The sequence below is a fragment of the Schistocerca gregaria genome, chromosome 6, assembly GCF_023897955.1.
Source record: "Schistocerca gregaria isolate iqSchGreg1 chromosome 6, iqSchGreg1.2, whole genome shotgun sequence".
In the NCBI taxonomy this organism is placed as follows: Eukaryota; Metazoa; Arthropoda; class Insecta; order Orthoptera; family Acrididae; genus Schistocerca; species Schistocerca gregaria.
This window is the reverse complement of record NC_064925.1, coordinates 439,425,568-439,452,138: the sequence shown is the minus strand read 5'-3', so window position 1 is coordinate 439,452,138 and position 26,571 is coordinate 439,425,568. Positions and strand designations below refer to the sequence as shown.

Below are 26,571 nucleotides of genomic sequence, written 5' to 3'. Positions count from 1 at the left end.
TCTCGTGGACGAATAGCGCGAGCTGTGTTTCACACGATCGTCTTTTTCAAAACCCATGCTGATTCCTACAGAGTAGATTTCTGGTCTCCTGAAAGTCATTATACACGAACATAATGTGTGTTCCGAATTTCTACAATTGATAGACGTTAGAGATATAGGTCTATAGTTCTGCTCATCTGTTCGACGTCCCTTCCTGAAAACGGGGATGACCTGAGTCCACTTCCAATCATTTTGGACGCTACGCTCTTCTAGAGACCTACGGTACACCGCTGCAAGAAGGGGGCAAGTTCCTTGGCGTACTCTGTGTAAAATCGAACTGGTATCCCATCAGGTCCAGCGGCCTTTCCTCTTTTGAGCAATTTTAATTGTTTCTCTATCCCCCTGTCGTCTATTTCGATATCTACCATTTTGTCATCTGTGCGATAATATAGAGAAGGAACTACAGTGCAGTCTTCCTCTGTGAAACAGTTTTGGAAAAAGACATTTAGTATTTCGGCCTTTAGTCTGTCATCCTCTGTCTCAGTACCATTTTGGTCACAGAGTGTCTAGACACTTTGTTTTTATCCACCTACCGCTTTGACGTAAGACCAAAATTACTTAGGATTTTCTGCCAAGTCAGTACATAGAACTTCACTTTCGAATTCATTGAGCGCCTCTCACATAGCCCTCCTCACACTACATTTCGCTTCGCGTAATTTTTCTTTGTCTGCAAGGCTTTGGCTATGTTTATGTTTGCTGTGAAGTTCCCTTTGCTTCCGCAGCAGTTTTCTAACGCAGTTGTTGTACCACGATGGCTCTTTTTCATCTCTTATGATCTTGCTTGACACATACTCATCTAACGCATATTGTACGATGGTTTTGAACTTTGTCCACTGATCCTCAACACTGTCTGTACTTGAGACAAAACCTTTGTGTTGAGCCGTCAGGTCCTCTGAAATCTGCTTTTCGTCACTTTTGCTAAACAGAAAAATCTTCCTAAATTTTTTCATATTTGTATTTACGGCTGATATAATCGATGCAGTAACCGCTTTATGACCGCCGATTCCCTGTTCTGCGTTAACTGTTTCAAATAGTTCGGGTCTATTTGTCAGCAGAAGGTCTAACATGTTATCGCTACGAGTCGGTTCTCTGTTTAACTGCTCAAAGTAGATTTCAGATAAAGCACTTTAAAAAATTTCACTGGATTCTTTGTCCCTGCCACCCGTTATGAACGTTTGAGTCTCCCAGTCTATATCCGGCAAATTAAAATCTCCACCCAGAACTATAACAACAGAACTGCAACATAAACCCCTCTGAATCTGCTTACTGTATTCATTTCTTGGTCTCCTTCTACGATTTTTACCCTCCAATACTAAATTGGTGATCCCTTGATGCCCCAGAACATGTCCTAACAGCCGATCCCTTCTTCTAGTCAAGTTGTGCCACAAATTCCTCTTCTTACCAATTCTATTCAATACCTCCTCATTAGTTATGTGATCTACCCATCTAATCTTCAGCATTCTTCTGTAGCACCACATTTCGAAAGCTTCTATTCTCTTCTCTTCTCGTCCAAACTATTTATCGTCCACATTTCACTTCCAACATGCCTACACTCCATATAAATACTGTCAGAAACGACTTCCTGACAAATCTATACTCGATGTTAACATATTTCTCTTCTTCAGAAACGCTTTCCTTCCCATTGCCAGTCTACATTTTATATCCTCTCTACTTCGACCATCACCAGTTATTTTGCTCCCCAAACAGCAAAGCTCCTTTACTACTTTAAGGGCCTCATTTCCTAATCTAATTCCCTCAGCATCACCCGAGTTAACTCGACTACATTCCATTATTCTAGTTTTGCTTTTGTTGATGTTCATCTTATATTGCCCTTCGAAACACTGTCCATTCCGTTCAACTGCTCTTCCAAGTCCTTTGCTGATTCTGACGGAATTACAATGTCATTGGCGAACCTCAAAGTTTTTATTTCTCCTCCATGGATTTTAATACCTACTCCGAATTTTTCTTTTGTTTCCTTTACTGCCTGCTCAATATACAGATTGAATAACATTGGGGAGAGGCTACAACCCTGTCTCACTCCCTTCCCAACCACTGCTTCCCTTTCATGCCCCTCGATTCTTATAACTGCCATCTGGTTTCTGTACAAATAGTAAATAGCCTTTCGTCCTGTGTATTTTACCCCTGCCACCTTCAGAATTTGAGGGAGAGTATTCCAGTCAGCATTGTCAATAGCTTTCTCTAGGTCTACAAATGCTACAAATGTAGGTTTGCCTTTCCTTAATCTATCATCTAAGATAAGTCGTATGGTCAGTATTGCCCCACGTGTTCCAACATTTCTACGGAATCCAAACTGATCTTCCCCAAGGTCAGCTTATACCAGTTTTTCCATTCGTCTATACAGAATTCGTGTTAGTATTTTGCAGCTGTGACTTATTAAACTGATAGTTCGATAATTTTCACGTCTGTCAACACCTTCTTTCTTTGGGATTGGAATTATTATACTCTTCTTGCAGTCTGAGGGTATTTCGCCTCTCTCATATATCTTGCTCATAAGATGGTAGAGTTTCGTCTGGACTGGCTCTCCCAAGGCCGTCAGTAGTTCTAATGGAATGTTGTCTACTCCCGGAGCCTTGTTTCAACTCAGATCTTTCAGTGCTCTGTCAAACTCTTCACGCAGTCTCGTATCTCTCATTTCATCTTCATCTACATCCTCTTCCATTTCCATTATATTGTCCTCAAGCACATTGCCCTTGTATAGACCCTCTATATACTCCTTCCACCTTTCTTCTTTCCCTTCTTTGCTTAGTAATGGGTTTCCATCTGAGCTATTGTTATTCATACACGTGGTTCTCTTTTCTCCAAAGGTTTCTTTAATTTTCCTGTAGGCAGTATCTCTCTTATCCCTAGTGAGATAAGCCTCTACATCCTTACATTTGCCCTCTAGCCATCCTTGCTTAGCCATTTTGCACTTCCTGTCGATCTCATTTTTGAGCCGTTTGTATTCCTTTTTGCCTGCTTCATTTACTGCATTTTTATATTTTCTCCTTTCATCAATTAAATTCAATATTTATTCTGTTACCCAAGGATTTCTACTAGCCCTCGTCTTTTTACCTACTTGATCCTCTGCTGCCTTTACTTCATCCCTCAAAGCTATCCATTCTTCTTTTACTGTATTCCTTTTCCCCATTTCTGTCAAATGTTCCCTTATGCTCTCCCTGATAGTCTGTACAACCTCTGGTTTATTCAGTTTATCCAGGCCCATCTCTTTAAATTCCCACTGTGTTTAATATACAGTGACACGTATGTCAGGTATTACCTATATTGCAGGAAATTTAATCTCTTAACCGATTGTAAAACATCAAAATGGCAATTGGGGTTAAAAGATCCTTCACGCAGGTTGAATCTGTGGGCACTGAAGTTAAGTGAGTTCAATTCTGAGGTGGTCTACAATCCAGGCAAAAAGCATAGTTGCACCGATGGACTAACCAGTTAGTTGCATTGGGAATTTAACCCATGTTGACAAATTGTCAGTACACACACTTCAGCAGTAGTCTACGTTACTGATACCACGGCTCGAAAATCTTTTATACTGTACGGTCAGGGAACACAGGTGACACTGACGTGTTTACATGTCCTGTTCCACCGACCCTCTCACTATTATAGACGAGTTATAAAGTTTTGCGTATTTATCATAAAATATACGTGCCTCTTTGCGTACTATCATCTGAAGAATTCCTCGTTTCGATATCTTTAACCGTTTATGGAATATGGAGATTGTTATGACCGCATGATTCCTGATGCATAGGAACAGAAATGGGCGCATCACGATTGACCATCTGATGGAGATAAAAACCAATATCTCAAGAACAAAAGAGTTATCGTTCTGTTGTCATTCTCAAATAAAATTTCGATACTATCTTACATACAGCTGTGTCCAAAAATAAAGCAACAAACTGCTGTGTCCAAAAATAAAGCAACAAACTGCTGTTTCCCCGTCCGGTATCTAGCTCACCACTTAATCACACAAAATGTCAACAGATATCGTTACGATGGAGTTCTGTATGGAAGATGGCATTCCAATCAACGGACAACCACACCAGCAATGACGTCAGGGTACCTATCAAGCGGAGTAATATTTGCTTGGCTGTTCCACACCCACAATCGCTCTGTACACAGTCAGAGATGGTGCACTAAGGCACAGAGAAGACGCCTGCAGACACTCTGCTGTGGATGGCCATAGGAAGAATGGAAGCATGGGAGTGATTCTCGGCGGGTTCGCATCTGGAGGGCGCGTGGAACACGGTTTCGGGACACAAAGATTGTGGAAAGAGACCGATATCGAGGAGGATCCTAAATGGTTTGGGAGGGATTATGTTGACCACTCTGACACCTCTTCATCAAACTGTACAGGTGAATCAGCACGATTAACTGTTGTCAGGTACAGTGAGGAGATCTCGCGATCTCATGCGCGGTTTTCGCGAGGTGCTGTGGGCCCAGATTTCGTACTGATGAACGATAATGCTCGACCGAATAGAACATGGCTGGTTGATGCGGTTTTTTTTTTTTTTGGAAAAGTAAGACAATGCAGGCATGGCGTGTCCTGCACGCTTTCCCGATTTGAATCCCATACAGCTTGTCTGAGATGCACTGGGAGACCGGTTGCATCACGTCGGCTCCTACCAACCACTCTCCGACATTTGTGAGCAGCTCTGCAGAAAGACTGGGCGTCGTTACCTCAACGTGAGACTGATCACATCATTCACAGCAAGTCCCGTCGTTGTCAGGCTTTTATTGGTGCCAGAGATGGTTGCCCTCATACTGAGCACATTAACCAGTTGTGAGAATGTGTATGAAAATCCATTAAGTTCGGAAAAAACACACATTTTTTTTTCTACCGTTATGCATGTTGCAGTTCATTACTTTCTGTATTCTTTACATTGTTTCTTGTTTACTATCGTCTGTTTATTTTCTGGCAAAATAAAAGCGATATTGCAAAATTTCCATTCGTTGCTTTAATTTTAAACACTAGTGTAAATTTCAGGCACAGCAATGTATGGGTTAAAATCAACCGTACGCAATGTTTACGCAATCCTTTTTATCTCTGCAAACACTATAAAATTTCGTGCAATGCTTTACTTAATTTGATGAAACACAGTAACTGTGAGAAATAAAGAAAAGACATTCAGTCCTTCATCGAGCGAAAAATCGGACTAAGATGTGCAAATAACAAATATTTTTCCACTACATAGTTTTCTTAACATCAGACGATAAGGCGATAAGTATTTCATAGCGGGAGCAATACAGCGGCAACACATCTGCTCTTAGTACGAAAAGGAGAGAGCGCATGTCTGTAGCAGTATAAGGGTTAAATATTTTAATTAATAGTTTCACACTGAGATGAGCAAAATGAAATGGGGAAAAAATGTTAGTAGCAGCATAATTCGAATCCGAGCCAACAAATGACCAGCCTGTACGGTAAACTGCTCAGCTACAGCGCCGTAATGATAAATGATGCTCTAAAATTCCTCATACTCCACACATGCAAAATACTTCTGAATCAGTACTCAAGGAAAAAATACTGATCCGGTGCTGTGAGCCACGTAGCCTTAAAGTGCTGATAAGCGTGACGTCACTTCAGAGCACTTGCAGTCGAAAAAGGACAGCTGCAGGACTTCCCTGAGTTGATCTTAGTGCTGCTATAACACTTCAACGCTTGAGACTGGTTTCAAGTCATCGCAGGGAAGCGTTATAAAACTTTTTTGTCCGTTTTGTTTGCGTATCACCATGCATTCGAAGAGAACTGGTACCATTTAGTGCGATTTCCGGCGTGGATTCGAAGAGAAATAGCATAACTTGAGTGCAATATGTGAGCTACAGTATGCTGTAGCACATTAGCACATGATCACTGGCCGCCATGGGATAGAAATAACTTTTTCGCCCGGCCTCAGCTGAAGGGTAGTTTTTGAAAACTGTCCTGTTTGAACGGATGCAACAGTTCTTGTGTTTGTGTCAGGCACAGTATGGCCGAGCACTGATCATCTCTGTTTTCTGAATATCTCATATCAAGCTTCAGAACTCAGGAGGCCTTCTCTTTCCACATCATTACAATAACGAAAGAGCAGCAGTTATCCTTTGAGTTTTGTGGTTCTCATGAATGAGGTCTGGAACTCAGCGAGCACGGAACTGGTAGTAGTAACTGTTTCCTGAACACTCCGATAAATCTGCAGAAAGTTGAACAACTATTCAGATAACGTGGTGCGCCAGTTATCAGAACGCTAATTTTCCGCACTTAACTTCGTCACAGACTTCAGACGGATGGCTCCCGTCATCATCAAACTACCGTACACCAGTGACGCACAGCGCCTCCACTTGTCACATTCGGACGGTATGCAGCACAAATTTCACGACTAATGTCAGTCTTGCGTGTTTTATTTTCTTTTTTTCTCCTCTAAAAACCCTCTTACTGATCGGATTTGCCATTCGGTGGGATTTCCGGTTGTAGTGTTCCTTTTAGAAGGCCATCGTGGGCGAACTGAAATCGACGTGGCTCTCTCGCTATCGCAGTTCTAAGCACACTGAGTAACCTAAGGACCTACTGTGTGGTTGGTGTAGTGACTGTTCCCTGTCCCCGCCTCCTCTCCACTCTTGGTAAATGAAAACTGCGGTTACTTCCCAGACACACCACGCTTTTAGTATACAAGCCGGTTGCCGGGGGTATGCAAACATGATGAGAAGCCTCTCCTGCACATGCGAGAGCTCTAAAACCAACGGTGATGTTAGGAAAGCTAATTATTTCCTTGCGTATTCCACTGATCGTATCTGCTATTAACTATGTACCTGTAAAGTATTAACAAAATATCAGCTGAACTGTTTTTAAACAAATCTTTTTACATGGCAGTGAGACAGGTACTTAAATGAGAAAAGAATTTAAAAAAAACCACTGGTTTCTCAGTGCATAATGTAACAATGCGTCTTGGGAACTAATAAAAGAGGCAATGATTTTATCTTGGAACTCTTCCATTTGGTCCGTGTTTGCACAGAAAAACAGTAACATCAGAAAATTGAGTCCGCCTTGATGCAAAACACCTTGTTATTCGTTTATTTCTTTATTCTCCCGAACTAGTTTCGGCGACAAATATCACAATCATCAGTGGATTTTTGAAAATCTAAAACATACAGAAAATAGCATTGTTATACAAACACAGTAGCACGTGTAAAAATGTGCTACTGTATTTGTGTAACGATGCTATTTTCTGCATGTTTTAGATTTTAAAAAACCCACTGATGATGGTGATATTTGTCGCCGAAACTAGTTTGGAAGAATAAAGAAATAAATGAATAACAAGGTGTGTTGCATCAAGACGGACTCAATTTTCTGATACTACTGAATAAAAGAGGCAGAAGTGGGAGACGCAATGGTTCAAAATGGCTCTGAGCACTATGGGACTTAACATCTGAGGTCATCAGTCCCCCAGAACTTAGAACTACTTAAATCTAACTAACCTAAGGACATCACACACATCCATGCCCGCGGCAGGATTCGAACCTCCGACCGTAGCGGTCGTGCGGCTCCAGAGTGTAGCGCCTAGAACCGCTCGGCCACGAGGACGTAATAATGACTGTAATGAAAATGAAACGTACGTCTTAGCAGGCAGATATCAAAAGCGGATCAAAAGTATTCGAACACGATGTATTGCAAAATTGATCACTAGATCATGAGACGTGGGCCAACCAGTATAAAAGAAGGCGAGGACTGTTGTGTTGTCATAGAAAAGCAGTAACAGAACAAGGAGTCGGTCAGGGGCGCCCAATAACTTCTAACATGGACTAGTCACTGGATGTCACATCAGTAAGAAATGCATCAGAGACATTTCAATCGTTCCAAAGCTGCCCAAGGCGACTGTTGGTGATGTGACTGACGTGGAAACGCGAATGAACAACCACAGTTGAAACAAGGCCAGGTAGACCTCGTGTATCGACGGGCAAGAACGGTCGAGCGTCGCAGAAAATGGATGTAAGAAATCAAATGAAATCAACGGAAGGAGTCACGCGCGAGTTACAACGCGCTACCAGCAGTCCAGCTGGCACAATGACTGTGCGTCGGAAGTTAAAAGGAATGGAGTGCAGTGGTCGGACAGCTCCTCACCAGGCACAAACTTTTGTAGTAAATGCTAAGCGGCGCCTGAGGTGTCATCAAGCATCTGCGAGGCCATGTTTTGAGACAATTACTTTACTGGAGAGCGACGTCACTGGACATTAGGTAACTGGAAACGAGTGATTCGCAGTGATGAACCACTATATACCCTGTGGAAATACGATGGAACGGTTTGGGTCCGGCGAGGGCCGGAAGAACGTTATCTGCCATCACGTGTACTGCCAACAGTGAAGTAAGGAGCAGGTGGTGTTACGACATCGGGGTGTTTTCCGTGGTTAGGGTGTGGACCCCTTACTGTACTTAAGCAACCGCTGAATGGGGAAGGATATGAACATATTCTACAGCACTGAGTACTGCGTACAGTAGAGGAACAGTTGGGAGAGACAGATTGTTGGTATCAGCATGGCAATGCTCCATGTCATCAAGCATCTGAGAGGCAATGTTTTGTGGACAATAACTTTACTGAAATGTACTGGAGAGGCCCGAATCCCAGCCTAAAGCCAAAGGAATAACTTTGGGATGAGTTAAAACGACACTTCGCACCAGATCCCAACGTCCAAGATTTTCTGGTTTCTGCTCTTTAGCAACAATGGGCTGCTGTTATAAAGGCGAAGAGTGGACACTTCCATTTTTATGTCCACGAATAGATGTCCGGGTACTTTTGATTAGATAGTGAATGTTCTGGAGAGTGTGTCTCTGCATATTTCCAAATAAAACTTGTCAGTTCCACTTTCAACATGCTCAGATGCCTTCGATTTTAATAAAAACAGGTAGAAGACACATAAAGCGTTTTAATATAGACACATAAAAAAGTTTTTCATCACCCCAGTTCCCGAAACTCCTGAAGATAGACGTTGACTGTGGATATTGTATCACAGACAGTGTCCCTTCGACTGTTCAGACATGCCACTAAACCAGCACAAAGATGTAAACAACCATGCATGAGCAGCGCCTATTAGACGGAGGGGTCCGACAGCCGATCAGTTCCAGTCATTCCACCAGGTAGGATGTACACGGCTCGTGTTGTCTGTAGTTCAACCATATCTAGACGGTCAATACCGCGGATCGATAGCGTCCGCATTGTTACTTTGTGCCAGGAAGAGTCTTCAACAAGGGAAGTGTCCAGGTGTCTCCGAGTGAACCAAAGCGATGTTGTTCGGACATGGAGGAGATACAGAAAGACAGGAACTGTCGATGGCATGCCTCGCTCTTGCCGCCCAAGGGCTACTGCTGCAGTGGATAACCGCTACCTACGGATTATGGCTCGGAGGAATCCTGACAGCAACGCCACCATGTTGAATAATGCTTTTCGTGCAGCCACAGGACGTCGTGTTACGACTCAAACTGTGCGCAATAGGCTGCCTGATGCGCAACTTCACTCCCTACGTCCATGGCGTGGTCTATCTTTGCAACTACATCATGCAGCGCGGTACAGATTGGCCCAATAACATGCAGAGTGGACCGCTCAGAATTAGCATCACGTTCTCTTGGCCGATGAGTGTCGCATATGCCTTCAACCAAACAATCGCCGGAGACGTGTTTGGAGGCAACCCGGTCAGTCTGAACGCCTCAGACACACTGTCCAGGGAGTGCGGCGAAGTGGAGGTTCCCTGCTGTTTCGGGCTGGCGTTATGTGGAGCTGACGTACGCCGCTGGTGGTCACGGAAGGCGCCGTAACGGCTGTACGACACGTGAATGCCATCCATCGATCGATAGTGCAACCCTATCAGCAGCATATTGGCGAGGCATTCGTCTTCATGGACGACAATTCGTGCCCCCATCGTGCACATCTTTGTGAATGACTTCCTTCATGATAACGACATCGCTCGACTAGAGTGGCCAACATGTTCTGCAGACATGAACCCTATCGAATAAGTGTGGGATAGATTGAAAAGGGCTGTTTATGGACGACGTGACCCACCAACCACCCTGAGGGATCTACCCGGAAGCGCCGTTGAGGAGTGGGACATCCTGGACGAACAGTGCCTTGATGAACTTGTGGATAGTATGCTACGACGAATCCAGGCACGCATCAACGCAACAGGAAGTGCTAGTGTGTATTAGAGGTACCGGTGTGTACAGCAAACCGGACCACCACCTCTGAAGGTCTCGCTGTTTGGTGGTACAGCATGCAATATGTGGTTTTCATGAGCAATAAAAAGGGCGGAAATGTTTATGTTGATCACTATTCCAATTTTCTATACAGGTTGCAGAACTCTCGGAACCGAAGCTATGCAAAACTTTTCTTGATGTGTGTAATAACCTTTTGTTTACAACAGTGGTAGTACATCGCTTTAGCACAAGACGTTGCAATTCAGAGAAATATAGCTTTGAAAAGCGATCATCAGAAATTTTTACAACTTTGTGTCTCATACAGTTCATTTGACAACTATTATACAAACAGCCTCTCGCAGCTTTGACAACATTGTAACTTAAAGAATATAAATTCGAAAGGTTCACTGACGATTATGGGTATTTCACTGAAAACTGCTGTTACAAACACAGCTCTGCAGACCAGAGATACGTAAGATTTGTATGCTCTTTCTGTTGCTTCCCCCTACGTTTGGGAAGTCAATCTTTCGATCGTTTTATTTTTATTTTTGTAGAGCTCTTTCCCTGTTTTTCTGCCTTTCCTCACTCAGCTTCCTGATGTTTGCCCGTTTTATCAGTAGAATCACGAACGGTGTTGGCAGCAGATGCGGTAGCAATAAAAAGGGCGGAAATGTTTATGTTGATCACTATTCCAATTTTCTATACAGGTTGCAGAACTCTCGGAACCGAAGCTGTGCGTACCTGGCTGGAATGTTACCGGTCAGGACACAAGCCATCCGTGTGGTGAGGCCTTCAGACATGCAGTCTGAAAAGCAACCACCGCTAAACAAGGCTTGTAACTTATGTAATTCCTTTCCATTTCCCCGACGCTTTGTATTCACGAAAATTTATTCTCTGAAAGTTACCTGTGGTAAAACAAACTCTTCTATTAACATTTTCTTTTTTTGGGGTGACCCCAATGATGCCCTCCCTCCATCACTTCACCTCTGCGTGGTAAGGACGTGTAGCTTGGAGAACAAGAATACGTGGAACAAGGCAGTACTTTGCTGGATTGGACTAGAGAAGTAGAAGAAGGTGGGCAGATGACGTTAGGAGACATGCAGGAGGAATATGCGTGTATATAGTGTAGGTCTGTAATGTTGGAAAAGTTTTGAGGCGGCTTACATCTAGCGGTGGATGATAATGGTCACAAGTTGGTCAGTTTCCATTTTGTGACTCGTAACGTGTGCCTATTCACGAATTCTTCTACGGCAGCTTTTGCGGGTACAATTCCGCGCCTGCTTGTACGTCGAGCAGATTGTCTGCCGACAAGAAGTCCTGCCACCCCTTTAGGACCATGACGCACTGTGTGAATTTTTGTGGGGACGAGGTGGTGTCCAATCTTCCAGACTCGAAGTTTTTTGCAGCAAAGTACCATTTTGTGACATATAGTGAGATATTTTAGTAAAGTGGTGATGCGCGAAAAGAATAGATTTGTTGACATGTACGGTAGCTCACAGTGCCTTATTACCGTCTACCACCACAATTTTCCAACTGTGAGTGTCATAGGACTATTACTGAGCACATCATATAAGGGACAATGGAATGGTTCCATTGAAAGGTAGTCACCACACGCATTAAGAGATTCGTCCCATTGAGAGATGAGACGATCAATGCCTGTTTCGTAGAACGCTGTAGGCCGCTGACTGATCCACAACCGCACCCATTCTTGCAGTTCCTCTTCTGACTGAAACCGACGTCCACGCATGTATTTCTTCGAGTAGCACAGATGTGAAAATCTTACGTTGAACGAACTGCGCTGTACGGAGGATGTTCCAGTGTTCCCCAACTATATTGCTTAAGCGTAGCCTTCGTCCGATTGGCAATGTGGGGGTGGGGCATCATCACGCAGCACGACGATTCCGGCCGAAAGCATTCCAACAGCCCTATGGCAAATGGCTAAGTTAACAGTGGAAACATGCCTCATTTCTCCCGCGGAAGAAATCCAATGCTATTCACACCAGTTGCCGTAATGTCACAGTAGGTCTGTTTCGAATGCAGCGCCCCTCTGCCTGGCGAATTCCTCGAGCAGGGAACCGCAATAAATGTGCAACGGTATGGGGACACTTTGCAGAAACCGCGACATGCCACAAAGTCAAAAGTCCCAGGAATGCAGTCGGGCGGCATCATCCTGTTGTACGATGACGTCTGCCCCCACACTGCCAATCTGACGAAGGCTACACTTCAGCGATTTGGTTGGGAAACACTGCAACATCCTATTTACAAGCCTCCCTTCTCGGCATCTTCGAAGAAGTGTTGCTTGGCGGTGGACTCAACGCCAATTACACTACATGGCACTCACAAAATATAACAGAAAGGGACAGGTCTTTGGCGATTTGAGGAAACACATGGACGCCGGTTTCAGATGAATGACGAAGTGCAAGAGGGCTGTAGTTTTGGATCCGTCAGCGGCCGACAGCGTTCTATGAAACAGGAACTGATCGTCTCGTCTCTCAGTGGGATAAATGTCTTCATTACCTTTGAAGGGAACCATTCCATTGTCGCGTTGTGGAGGGTTCAAAATGGCCCTGAGCACTATGCGACTTGACTTCTGAGGTCATCAGTCGCATAGAACTTAGAACTAATTAAACCTAACTAGCCTAAGGACTTCACACACATCCATGCCCCAGGCAGGATTCGAACCTGCGACCGTAGCGGTCGCTCGGCTCCAGACTGTAGCGCCTAGAACCGCACGGCCACTCCGTACGGCTTGTGGAGGGTGTTCTGTGATAATTTGACTGCCCCTTATATATACCTGACCTAATGGATAACTCCGGAAGCTCCATGAGGCTGTCGTGTATAGTGAAGTAACAACCTAGAAAGACCTACAGAGAAACAATACTCCATGTAGGGTTTGGCAGTAGATTCCCAATATTAACAAATGTAGCGTAATGCACGCATACATGAAGAAACACCCATTGCCTTTTGATTACACTATTGCAGACGATCAATGATAGCAGTCACACATATTAAATACCTGGAAGCATGCATAAGAAGCAATTCAAAACTGAACTACCAAAGAAAACTAATGGTAGGGAAGACAGGTGCCAGACAGATTCATTGGAAAAATCCTCAGGAAGCGTAGTCCAACCACGAAGAAGATAGCTTACAAAACCCTCCTTCGACCGATACTTGCGTTTTGCTCCTCACTACGGGCCCGTTACCAGAGAGGATAGATACACGAAACAGGCGAGACACAAACGAAGAGGAGTGCTTTTCGGCATACGTTCGTTGAATGAATGCGGAAACGCTCACGTAGATGCCCAACGAACTCCAGTGGCAGACACTAGAGGAGACGTGTTTTGCACCACAGTGTGGCTTACTGTTAAAATTCATACAGCCTGCGTTTCAAGCAGAGTCAAACAACACATTGCCGCCTCCTATATTCGTCTCACAAAAACAACACGAACATAACATTAGAGCGATTCGCGCAACGGCGAAAGATAGAGACAATTGTTCCTTCAGCACACCAGTCGAACAGAAAAGAGAGGGAGTGACAGTGATACCCAAGTACCCTCCGCCACACAATGAAAGGTCGATTGCGGAGGATAGATGAAGGTAACCGTTTTCGCTCAATTACAGACCATCTTCGATTTTTTTAAATGAATGTAACACTTGCTTGATCGTACGTAAGCAATAAAATACAAGTAAATTATAAAGCATGCTACACCAAGAGTATTACTCGCCACATACAACTGAAGACCTGAACACGTTGGAATTACCCGAGGAACAGCGAGGATAGTTCGCAAACAGTGTACCCGCTATTCTTCAGAGAGGCCCTGCATCGTACAGCAATTAAACACTGACCGGTAATTTTGTTTGATAATATTACTCGCAGTATTTGACAACATTTATTCAAAGTGTAATGTGTACAAACCCAGGTTTCGTCTGAATTAACCGCTAGTTGGTTTTATTCTGATGCTCTTCTTGATGCTATGTCGTCTTCTACATCTAAGTTTACACAAATACTCTCCCACCAACTGTACGGTGCGTGGCAGAGGGTACTATGTATACTGCTAGTCATTCTCTTTCCTGTTCCATTCTAAAACGGAGCGGTGGAAGAACGACGGTCTATGTGCTACCGCGAGTCCCGATTTCTCTTACGCGTGTTGTACACTGGAGGCTTTAGAGAACCGACATGTGTGACTGACTGCAGAACGATTCTACACTTTGTCAATAGTGTACCCGTCGATGATTCTTACTTGAGTTTACGGGCAATTTCCGTAATAAACATGTGTTCATCGAACCCACCACTTATACAGGGCCGGCCGGGCTGGCCGAGCGGTTCTAGGCGCTACAGTCTGGAACCGCGCGACCGCTACGGTCGCAGGTTCGAATCCTGCTTCGGGCATGAATGTGTCTGATGTCCTTAGGTTAGTTAGGTTTAAGTAGTTCTAAGTTCTAGGGGACTGATGACCTAAGAAGTCAATCCTATAGTGCTCAGAGCCATTTGAACTAATACGACTAGCAGAATTTCTCGGTATTGATTCGGTATCTTCCTTTAATATAACTTGATGAGAATCGGAAACGCTCGACCAGTACAGAAGAGTAAGTTGCACAAATGTTCTGTACGCGATATCCCTTATAGATGACCGAGCACACTGGAGTCACATTGAGGACGACGACGGTTCAAAGCTGCATCCGACCATCCTGATTTAGGTTTTCTGTGATTTCCCTAAATCGCTCCAGAGATATGCTGGGATGGCTCCTGACCTTGAAACGTTCCGAGCTTGTGCTCCGTCTCTAATGACATCGATGTTGACAGAACGCTAAACCTTAATCTTGCTTGCTTGCTCGCTCGCTTCCTTCCTTCCTTCATACGTGAGCTGCAGTTTCTTAGAATTCCCCCAACACCCCGAATTCGACCATTTGCGTTCCAGATACATACTCTGTCCATTTCATATAGCTTTGCAACAGTCGACGTGCCTGTGTCGAGCAGCACACGATTGATGCTATACTCTAACACTACACGTTCGTTTTTCTTAATTATCTGCATTAAAGTATATTTTTCCACATTCAGAACTAGCAGCCATTCATCACATCAACCAGAAATTCTAAATCAACCTGTATCCTCCTGCAATTTCCCGACGTCAACTCTTTCCTGTACACTACAGGGTCATCAACAAACAGTGGCAGACTGCTGTTTGCTCTGTCCATTAGATGGTTATCCCCCCCCCCCCCCCCCCCCGCTACAATCGATAGATCACAGGATATCGAGTGAGAAAAGGCCAAGCTGAGTGTCGGACGATAAAGCTTTCTAAAACTGTGCTGATTTGTGGACAGAGGCTTTTCCGTCTCAAAAATGAGACTTAACATCTGAGGCCATCAGTCCCCGCTAACTTAGAACTACTTAAACCGAACTAACCTAAGGACAGCACACACGTCTATGCCCGAGGCAGGATTCGAACCTGCGAACGTAACGGTCGCGCGGTTCCGGACTGAAGCGCCTAGAACCGCTCGGCCACACCGGCCAGCTCACAATACGCTACCTACAGTTTCAAAGAAGAACACTGATCTAGCGCTGTGAGTAGCGCATCACTTGCAGTGCTAGAATGAATGACGTCACATTAGGGTGTGCACAGTAGGAAGCAGACCGAGGCCTACAATAGACACAGGCCGCGGCGCCTACGTCACAAAGGTAGGTCTGCGCTCGCCCGACTCAGCAGAAAAACTACTTTTCTACACCTGTTAACTCGTAACAGGCTCCCAGGTAGATGCTATTTTCCTTGACTTCCGGAAGGCGTTCGATACAGTACCGCACTGTCGCCTGATAAACGAATTAAGGGTCTACGGAATATCAGACCAGCTGTGTGGCTGGATTGAAGAGTTTTAGCAAACAGAACACAGTATGTTGTTTTCAATGGAGAGACGTCTACAGACAAAGTAACCTCTGGCGTGCCACAGGGGAGTTTTATGGGACCATTACTTTTCACAATTATATATAAATGACCTAGTAGATAGTATCGGAAGTTCCATGCGGCTCTTCGCGGATGATGCTGTAGTATACAGAGAAGTTGCAGCATTAGAAAATTGCAGCGAAATGCAGGAAGATCTGCAGCGGATAGGCACTTCGTGCAGGAAGTAGCAACTGACCCTTAACATAGACAAATGTAATGTATTGCGAATACATAGAAAGAAGGATCCTTTATTGTATGATTATATGATAGCGGAACAAACACTGGCAGCAGTTACTTCTGTAAAATATATGGGAGTAGGCGTGCGGAACGATTTGAAGTGGAATGATCATTTAAAATTAATTGTTGGTAAGGCGGGTACCAGGTTGAGATTCATTGGGAGAGTCCTTAGAAAATGTAGTCCATCAACCAAGAAGGTGGCTTACAAAACACTCGTTCGACCTATACTTGAGTATTGCTCATCAGCGTGGGATCCGTACCAGATCGGGTTGACGGAGGAGACAGAGAAGATCCAAAGAAGAGCGGCGCGTTTCGTCACAGGGTTATTTGGTAAGTGTGATAGCGTTACGGAGGTGTGTAGCAAACTCAAGTGGCAGACGGCAAGAGAGGCGCTCTGCATCGTGGTGTAGCTTGCTGTCCAGGTTTCGAGAGGGTGCGTTTCTGGATGAGCTATTGAATATATTGCTTCCTCCTACTTATACCTCCCGAGGAGATCACGAATGTAAAATTAGAGATTCAAGCGCGCACGGAGGCTTTCCGGCAGTCGTTCTTCCCGCGAACCATACGCAACTGGAACAGGAAACGGAGGTAATGACAGTGGCACGTAAAGCGCCCTCCGCCACACACCGTTGGGTGGCTTGCGGAGTATAAATGTAGATGTAGATGTAACTGTGTGTACGTACAAACGAGAATTGCATCTTCTACTGGAATCCGCTATTATGGAGTCTTACTGTTATCAGTCCTACAATGATCGGAAGTCCTTAGGCCTACTTACAATTTGTTACGGTTGTACTAGGGTACAATAAAATAAAAAACACACCAAAATAATTATCAGTTGCGTAAGGCGCCACCTCTTCTGTGAAATGAGGACTGTTAAGCAGGAGATACTAATGCTATAAACAAGCCATTATACCATGTATATCTAGTACTGATCTTAAATTAAATTTTGTTGTAGTACTGTTAATCAGTCAGACTTCATAATAGCACATTCCAATATAAGATGCAATTCCCGTTAGTACGTACACGCCCAGGAGCGAGCTAACAGGTGTAGAAACGCATTTTGCCTGCTTAGCTGCGCGAGCGGGTTCTGGCTACCTTCATGATCTACTCGTGTACCTCGAAGCAGACAGCTCTGTCACTGTTCGGCTGACCATCATTTCAGCACTCGATACTGGTTCCTAGTTATCATGAGTTGAACGTTACAAAAAATTTTCTTCCGTTTCATTTGCATACCAGCACGGATTCGAAGATAAATGGCGTTATTTTAGAGGAGTTTCCGAATCGCATTTGAAGCGAAATGGCATAATTTCAATGCGATATCTACAGCGTTCTGTAGCACATTAACACATTATAAAACTGGTTGGCACTTATTGTAAGACATTTATTCACATCGCCAATGGTATATCTACAGCGTGCACTTTCCTCCTCCTATTATTTTTTCTTTGGGGTAGATACTTTAACCCCTTTCCGCTTGGTATCATAATATCCTTCCTTCTGTTATTTACAAACGATCATCTTTTCCTTCATCACTGTCACTCTTTTCTTCTGATTCCTTCTCAGTTAACGATTCCAGAATAAAATTTTCACTCTGCAGCGAAGTGTGCATTCATAAGAAACTTCCTGGCAGATTAAAACTGTTTGCCGGGCACGGATTCGAATCCTAGAACCTAGACTTTTACAGGCAAGTGCTGTCTATGTGCCAACTGGGCCTACCAAACCACGACTCACGACCTGCCGAGCACATGACTACGAAAGGATAAGGTCCTGGGTTCGAGCCCCAGTACAGCACACAGCTTAATGTGACAGGAAGTTTTAAATTTAATTATGTTAACAGAAATATATTGGTGATCCCTTGATGCCTCAGAACATGTCCTGCTAACCGACCCCTTCTTCTAGTCAAGTGGTGTCACAAATTTCTCTTCTCCCCAATTCTACTCAATACCGCATTAGTTAAGTGGTATACCCATCTAATCTTTAGCATTCTTCTGTAGCACCACATTTCGAAAGCTTCTATTCTCTTCTTGTCTGAACTATTTATCGTCCATGTTTCACTTCAATACATGGCTACACTCCACAAAAATACTTTCAGAAACGACTTCCCGACATTTAAATCCATACTCGATGTTAACAAATTTCTCTTCTTCAGAAACGATTTCCTTGCCATTGCCAGTCTACATTTTACATCCTCTCTACTTCGACCATCATCAGTTATTTTGCTCCCAAAATAGCAAAACTCCTTTACTACTTTAAGTGTCTCACTTCCTGATCTAATTCCCTCAGCATCACCCGATTTAATTCGACTACATTCCATTACCGTGATAATTTTCTATACGGTTCACCGCTGCTGGTTTCTTGGGGACCTAATAAGAGACAGACTGCATACGTAAACAAGGCGATCAAAATGCATTAGAAATGTTCGTGAAATCTTATGGGACGTAACTGCTAAGGTCATTAGTCCCGCCGGCCGGAGTGGGCGAGCGGTTCTAGGCGCTACAGTCTGGAGCCGAGCGACCGCTACGGTCGCAGGTTCGAATCCTGCCTCGGTCATGGATGTGTGTGATGTCCTTAGGTTAGTTAGCTTTAGTTAGTTCTAAGTTCTAGGCGACTGATGACCTCAGAAGTTAAGTCGCATAGTGCTCAGATCCATTTGAGCCATTCATCAGTCCCTAAGCTTACACACTACTTAACCTATATTATCCTAAGATCAAACACACACACACATGCCCGAGGGAGGACTCGAACCTCCGCCGGGACCAGCCGCACAGTCCAAAAAATGCAGTAGAGTCCGACATGTATACAACATACCTAACATACAGGTAACGCGGTTATGATCTTAACTGACCATAGCTACAAGGAAAACTATGTAGTGTACGCTGATTTCCGATAGACTACAGTACCGTACGGTAGCTTTATAACTGTAAACAAGGTAGGTGACTACGGTCTTCAAACTACGGCCCGCGGACATCCTCGGTATACGGCCCGCCAAATATTTGAGGGGATACTTATGCTGACAAGTTTCGAGGCCTATCGCGACCAATACACCGCGACATTGTCGGAGCTCTATCTTTACAAAGCGGAAGGTCTTGGTTAAACTTGTGGCTATCCGCAATAAACAGAAGACCATTCTCCGTGCGATATTGAAAAAAAAAAAAAAAAAACGATTAACAGACTAGTTTGGCAAAAACAAAAATTCTACTCACGAGTCTGGTGCAAGTGATTCAAATGGACGCCACTCCGGTGACTACCCTTAGTAATCAATCATTATGGAAGATGCTTCTTAAACGAGGTTTCACTTTCTTTTGATTACGTTGTAAAATACACATAGCAAGTGAATCGTATAAAATATTTTTATTTAAAGGCAATTTAAAGAAAGTACAATACCTGATGTACATAATGATATTAGATATTTTAGTTGTAACTGATGTTTAAAAATAACTGTAATTAATTCATATCTTGAAAACTCACAGTGTTAGAGTATTCACGTAAAGAAATGTAACATCTTAGAGATAATTAGTGACTTTTATGTAGCTATAACTTTCCTTTCATAGTTACCTCCAATTGTGGATCAAATTTACTGGTAGAGAAAATCATCAGCGACTTCAAATGCTCATCACTTAATTTTGATCTGTAAATACTTTTTGCATGTTTCATTTTGGAGAAAAGGTACGTCCATGAAACAAAATTATGTAATTGAATAAAAATCGTAGTTCGTTTCAGTGCCAGCGATTCCCACAACCTTAGATTTTTGCGATTTCATCTTTGCTTTAGCCTTACATTACGGTGGTGCTTTAATCCCACTAGGTAGACCTTGGCCCTTATGACTTCGTGGAGGAGTCAATGTGGCCCGCGGACTAAAAAGTTTGGAGACGCCTGGTCTGGTCTACGGTTCTCTGTGCAGGGTATCGGAGAGCAGGCAGTGAGTGTGGATACTCACGGTTGGCCCTCTTCTGGACGTAGCGCAGCTTGCAGGCGGTGCGGTAGGAGGCGAAGCGGATCATGTCGAGGCTGTGCGGCCGCATCTCCTGCAGCAGCTGCAGGCGCGGGTCGGCCGCCGCGCGCGCCTCCTCTGCAGACATCCTGACGCCCGGTCCGTCTGCAACACGGGGCACACCGCCTCACTCTCACAGCTACACGGATATTTCACCAAGCACAAAACAGACACACGTGCCCGATATGCTGCGAAGACGGGAGAAACGTCACTCCGAGAAGAATCTGACAGCACTGAAAGACCTAAGCTGAAACGAGCCGCCTAAAATAGACGACATTCCCTCAGAACCACCTATGTCACCACGAGTACCAGCGACAACTAAATTCAAAAGAGGAAAGGCCGCTGGACCTGATGGGATACCAGTTCGATTTTACACAGACAACGTGAAGGAACTTGCCCCCCTTCTTGCAGCAGTGTATCGTAGGTCTCTAAAAGAGCGTAGCGTTCCAAAGGATTGGAAAAGGGCACAGGTCGTCCCCGTTTTTAAGAAGGGACGTCGAACGGATGTGCAGAACTATAGACCTTTAACGTCGATCAGCTGTAGAATTTTGGAACACGTGTTAGGTTCCAGTATAACGACTTTTTTGGAGACTAGAAATCTACTCTGTAGGAATCAGCATGGGTTTCGGGAAAGACGATCGTCTGAAACCCAGATCGCGCTATTCGTCCACGAGATTTAGAGGACCACAGATACGGATCCCAGGTAGATGCTGTGTTCCTTGACTTGCCCAAGGCGTTCGATACAGTTCCCCACAGTCGTTTAATGAATAAAGTAAGAGCATATGGACTATCAGACCAATTGCGTGATTGCATTGAGGAGTTCCTAGATACCAGAACGCAGCATGTCATTCTCAATGGAGAGAAGTCTTCCGAAGTAAGAGTGATTACAGGTGTGCCGCAGAGGAGTCTCGTGGGACCGTTGTACATAAATGACCTTGTAGATAAAATCGGAAATTCACTGAGGGTTTGTAGATGAAGCTGTAGTATTTCGAGAGTTTGTAACAACGGAAAATTGTACTGAAATTTGGGAGGATCTGTAACGAATTGACGCATGGTGCAGGGAATGGCAATTGAATCTCAATGTAGACAAGTGTAATTTGCTGCGAATACATAGAAAGAAAGATCCTTTATCATTTAGCTACAATATAGCAGGTCAGCAACTGGAAGCAGTTAATTCCATAAATTACCTGCGACTAGGCATTAGGAATGATTTAAAATGGAATGACCATGCAAAAGTAATCGTCGGTAAAGCAGATGCCAGAATGAGATTCGTTGGAAGAATCCTAAGGAAATGCAGTCCGAAAACGAAGTAGGTTACAGTACACTTGTTCGCCCACTGCATTAATACTGCTCACCGGTGTGGGTTCCGTGCCAGATAGGGTTGATGGAAGAGATAGAGAAGATCCAACGGAGAGCAGCGCGGTTCGTTATACGATCATTTAGTAATCGCGAAAGCGTTACGAAATGATAAACTCCAGTGGAAGACTCTGAAGAGAGACGCTCAGTAGCTCGGTACGGGCTTTTGTTGAAGTTTCGAGAACATACCTTCACCGAGGAGTCAAGCAGTATATTGCTCCCTCCTAAGTATATCTCGCGAAGAGACCATGAGAATAAAATCACAGAGATTAGAGGCCACACAGAGGCATACCGACAATCCTCCTTTCCACGAACAATACGAGACTGGAATAGAAGGGAGAAACGATAGAAGTACTCAAGGTACCCTCCGCCACACACCGTCAGATGGCTTGCGCAATATGAATGTAGATGAAATATTGCACCTGGTGTGCACGACGTATCGGACAGTTGAAATAGTCTAAGACTTAAAAAAGAGTGAAATAATTCCAAGTTCAAAGAGGGCAGGCGCCGACAGGTGTGAATACTACCAAAACATCAGTTTAATAAGTCACGGTTGCAAAATACTGACACGAGTTATTTACCGATGAATAGAAACTGGTAGAGGCTGACCTCGGGGAAAATCAGATTGAGTTCCAGAGGAATGTAGGAACGTCTTACCTAAGAAGATAGGGTAATGAAAGGCAAACCTACATTTACAGCATTAGTGCATTTCGAAAAAACTTCGAACAGCTTTGAAATTTTGAAGGTGGTACGGATAAAATGAAGATAGTGAAAGGTTATCTACAACATAAACCAAACTGCGGTAACAAGAGTCAAAGGGCATGAAAGGGAAACTGTAGTTGAGGAGCAAGTAAGACAGAGTTGTAGCCTACCCCGACGTTTTTCGTTGTATGTATTCAGCAAGCACTAAACGAAACAAGACGAACTTTGGAAGGAGAGGAAAAAAAAGAAAAAAAGAAAAAAAAAGAAAAGAAAAGACTGGCCAACTGCGAGTAGCACTAGTGCTTTGAGAGTACCGTACAAACTCAATTAGGTTTACAGTCCTGGCAATCGAGAGTCTCGAGGATTTTTGCCTGATATCGATAGTTAACAGACGGACAGATCGACAGTCTGTTAAGAAATGACAAAGTATTTTTTCGTATGATATAATAACAAATTAAGTTTTCACCAATGAAAAACAGCCCACAGTTACACTAATTATGTTTATTCAAAACCTTGGCCATGGTTTCTGCTGATGCTCCAAATAGTGATGCAAACTTTGTTATATGAATTTGTTAATGTTTGACCACTTTAATGATCGTATGCAACACCATTTTAACTGTTGTACAGTCGTATTAGTATGTATATGATCTTTCAGTTGCACTTGTAGGCTTGTTATTAATATTTTATCGTAGATATCAACTAGTTTCCTGATAAACGGTGCGTTGTAGCTCAATGTCGGGAGCGCCACCTTTGGCGCGCAGAATGAAGCACATTTGACGACTGTGCGCCTAGTATAACAGATGTAGTGACAGAGGACATACGGTACCATATGTAGTTTATAATTAGAGCAACTGTGGGCTGTTTTTAATTCTAGACAATTTCGTAACGGTTGTTGGTGTCGTTGCTGTGATAAAAATAATTTTCAGATTTTTTTCTTTATTTGAACTGTAAAACCTTCGTTCTTGCCAAAGTTCATTTCTCTAGGACAACGGGAAGGACCCCATATGTTTTTGAGAGTCACTTGGCAAGTATCAAAATAAGTGACATAAATGGCCGTATCTCTGCACTGCACTGACTTAGCTTACATTTTTCACACCGTTAAGGAATTACAGGCCTTACTTTCTGACACAAATTTCAACTTGACACGTAGTTCTAGAGAAAAGGAGTTATGAACAGACTGACAACGAAGTGGTTCTATAAGGGTTCCGTTTTTACCTATTATGGTACGGAATCCTCAGAACACTCAAAAAATCACGATACATAGTTAAAATATTATTTAAGAAGCATTTACAATTTTTTCTCTATAATAGCTAAGGTACGATACAGGGTGCAACCTTAAAATATAGGCAGATGTTTATCCCTGGCGCGGTCATCAAACATGCTTACTGAAGTAGGTGTGCCGTGCACTAAAAGGATAGGTCTGCGCTATGCTTTAAACCGATACAAATTGTGGCCAGAACTGTTACGAGTGCTTCCTTTGTGAAGAGGTTTTATTTTCTAAAAAAAGAATGAGAACGTGAAAGATATCTAAAAATAAAAATCGCATAAAACGTGGAATGTAAATTACACATATTAAAACATAATAAATTAAACAAAAACTAAACAATCTCCATAGTAATGAAACATTAAAGGCAGGATAACCACATCGAAGTTGCTATGTTTGCGTACATCGTTCCGCTATAAAATATCGAACTGACTATGAACCTTCTAATCATAGTATGTGTTATTCATAATAATAGCTTGATTTACCTAAAACCAGAAGGAATGCAACAATAAAATGCGTTTCGCGTTCTTCGTTTCAACAGGTCCAAACGTTCTTCGTTTCAACAGGTCCAATTCAGTTTTCAGTCAAGCCCGAATTTTTATGCAACATATGTGCATATCTATGAAATGAAAATTAATATGTAAGAGAATAACGAATATCACGAGAATATTAAACATTTTAACAGAAAAAATAATTTCAACTGACATCAACTTTTGAACTACATCATACACCATGAATACCATATTACCCTAATATGCACTTAAACGTACCAAAACTATGACAACTATACCAAGAAAGTACAATTTACATTACGTATTCCTTTATTTAGAAAATCCATAGTGCACAAGTAATTTTGCGGGGAGGATACGCGTAGAGCAGTTGCTTCCTTCAGCATACAGGCCAAAGCACCCGCATTAACTGTCGTTCATAAAACGAGCCACAGTTAAATGTTTCGGCATTCCAATATTTTGCAGGAAATCGATAATGTCTTTCACGGGTCTTCTCCGTCGTTTTTGCCACAATGATGTTGGCAATGAAACGTCCACATGCATTGGTTCTTTCGTCGACCGCTCTCCATATGGGTGTTTACTTACATAGCGCATCACACTTTTCAGTTTCTCCTGGTAACAAAAACCTAAATACTTCCATTGCGTCGGTTCATCATGAATCTGTTGCCCGTAGTACTTTTGTAAAAACAAGCAGTATTCAAGTACTTGATGTTTCTACCCTGGAACGTTCACAGCAACTATAGTGGAGGACATATCATGTAAAAATTCATTAGTGGAGTTTGGAGTATTTTGCGTATGCGTCAACTACGTTGGTTCTTAGACGACTGACTGCTTTGTTCTTCGTGAGCGCATTGCAACATAATTACATGCTGCAAAAGTTGGGGCTACACAGTGCATCCGATCTGCTTACTGCACGCTCACGTAAAACGACATCTCCATCTGTACCGAAAGTGTCGCCCAAAGTAACCCATGATCCTAATTTAGATGATAATTTTGATGTAGCCTAAGAGATCAAGAACACAGATAGTCACGAACTCTGAAGCAGTACTAGTGGAAAACTTTTCTTGGGACACACACTCCCTAGTTCTTCATAAGCAGAATTTGCGTCGTCGTCGTTGTGGTCGTCAGGCCAAAGACTCGTTTGATCCAGCTCTCCCTGTTGGACTACTCTGTGAAAGCCTGTTGATCTCAGCTTAATTACCGCAAACTACAACCCTCTGGACCTGTTTTACCCCCACACTTCCCTCTGCGACCTCACCGACAATTCCTTGATGACTTCTTTTAATCTTGTTGTGGCATGAATTTCTTTTTCCACTCATTCGATTCAATACCTGCACACTTGGTATCCGGTCTACCCAACTAATCTTCGGCACTGTAGTCGGAAAACTTCGCGACGCTAGTCTTTTGCTAGCCCCACAACAAATCTAGACAGCTAACGAATCTCTTTACTACATACAATAATGGCTGCTACAAAGCTACACACACTAATGTTACTGAATTTGCTTTGGTTTTGTGAACTAGAATTCCGAATCTTCTAAAATTAAGCAGAAGCTCGTCCTTCACAGCCCAACTAAAAGCACAAGTAACCATGTTTTATAGTAAAAGAATGTGATTTTTAGGTGTCCTGTCTTCAACTTTTATGACAGACCGGATTCGGGTCTATATTTATAAGAGAGCGGGTTTGTTTACCTTCATTCACGTATAAGATAAAGTCTTGTGAAGTCGAATGAACGTTTTTGATTATCGAATTATTATTAATCATACTACCATTATTAAACTAACACTTTACGAAATGACTTTTGCGACAGATAACTGAAGTAAATAATGCTAGGAGAGAGTTTTTTTATTTTTTTTTTTTTACTTGGCACGAAATAATAGGTATGCCCAGCGAGGTCCGAACGTAGTTCAAATGGTTCAAATGGCTCTGAGCACTATGGGACTTAACACTGAGGTCATCAGTCCGCTAGAACTTAGAGCTACTTAAACCTAACTAATCTAAGGACATTACACACATCCATGCCCGAGGCAGGATTCGAACATGCGACCGTAGCGGTCGCGCGGTTTCACACTGTAGCGCCTAGAATCGCTCGGCCACTCTGGCCGGCCTTACGAGCAGCATTCTTCCTTGTAGCCGAGATGTCAGAAACTATTTCCTTATGTTTGGAATATTGAGTGTAACACGGGTCACAATTTGAGGGGAGGTCGAAATGCGATCAGTATTAGCTGCTCATACGATGCGCCAATCCAGCTATTAACATGTACGCCTCTGACAGCGGAAACCAAGACGAAGACTTTTTTTTTTTTCTTCCTTGGCCAGCGACATCAACAATGGTTCAAGCCTGACACTTCCTGTCCAGTGTATCAGGCAGTTT

General features: G+C 43.3%; 1 protein-coding gene across 1 annotated transcript in view; it reads right to left on the bottom strand.

Annotated features, from left to right (window-relative positions):
* The window catches only part of LOC126277983 (dystrobrevin beta), a gene marked incomplete in the record, with an annotated part of 561,627 nt that overhangs the window by 128,790 nt on the left and 406,266 nt on the right, over window positions 1–26,571 (bottom strand). The window contains 1 exon segment of the mRNA XM_049977648.1: window positions 20,315–20,473. Within this exon segment, the coding sequence (XP_049833605.1) occupies window positions 20,315–20,456 (142 nt within the window).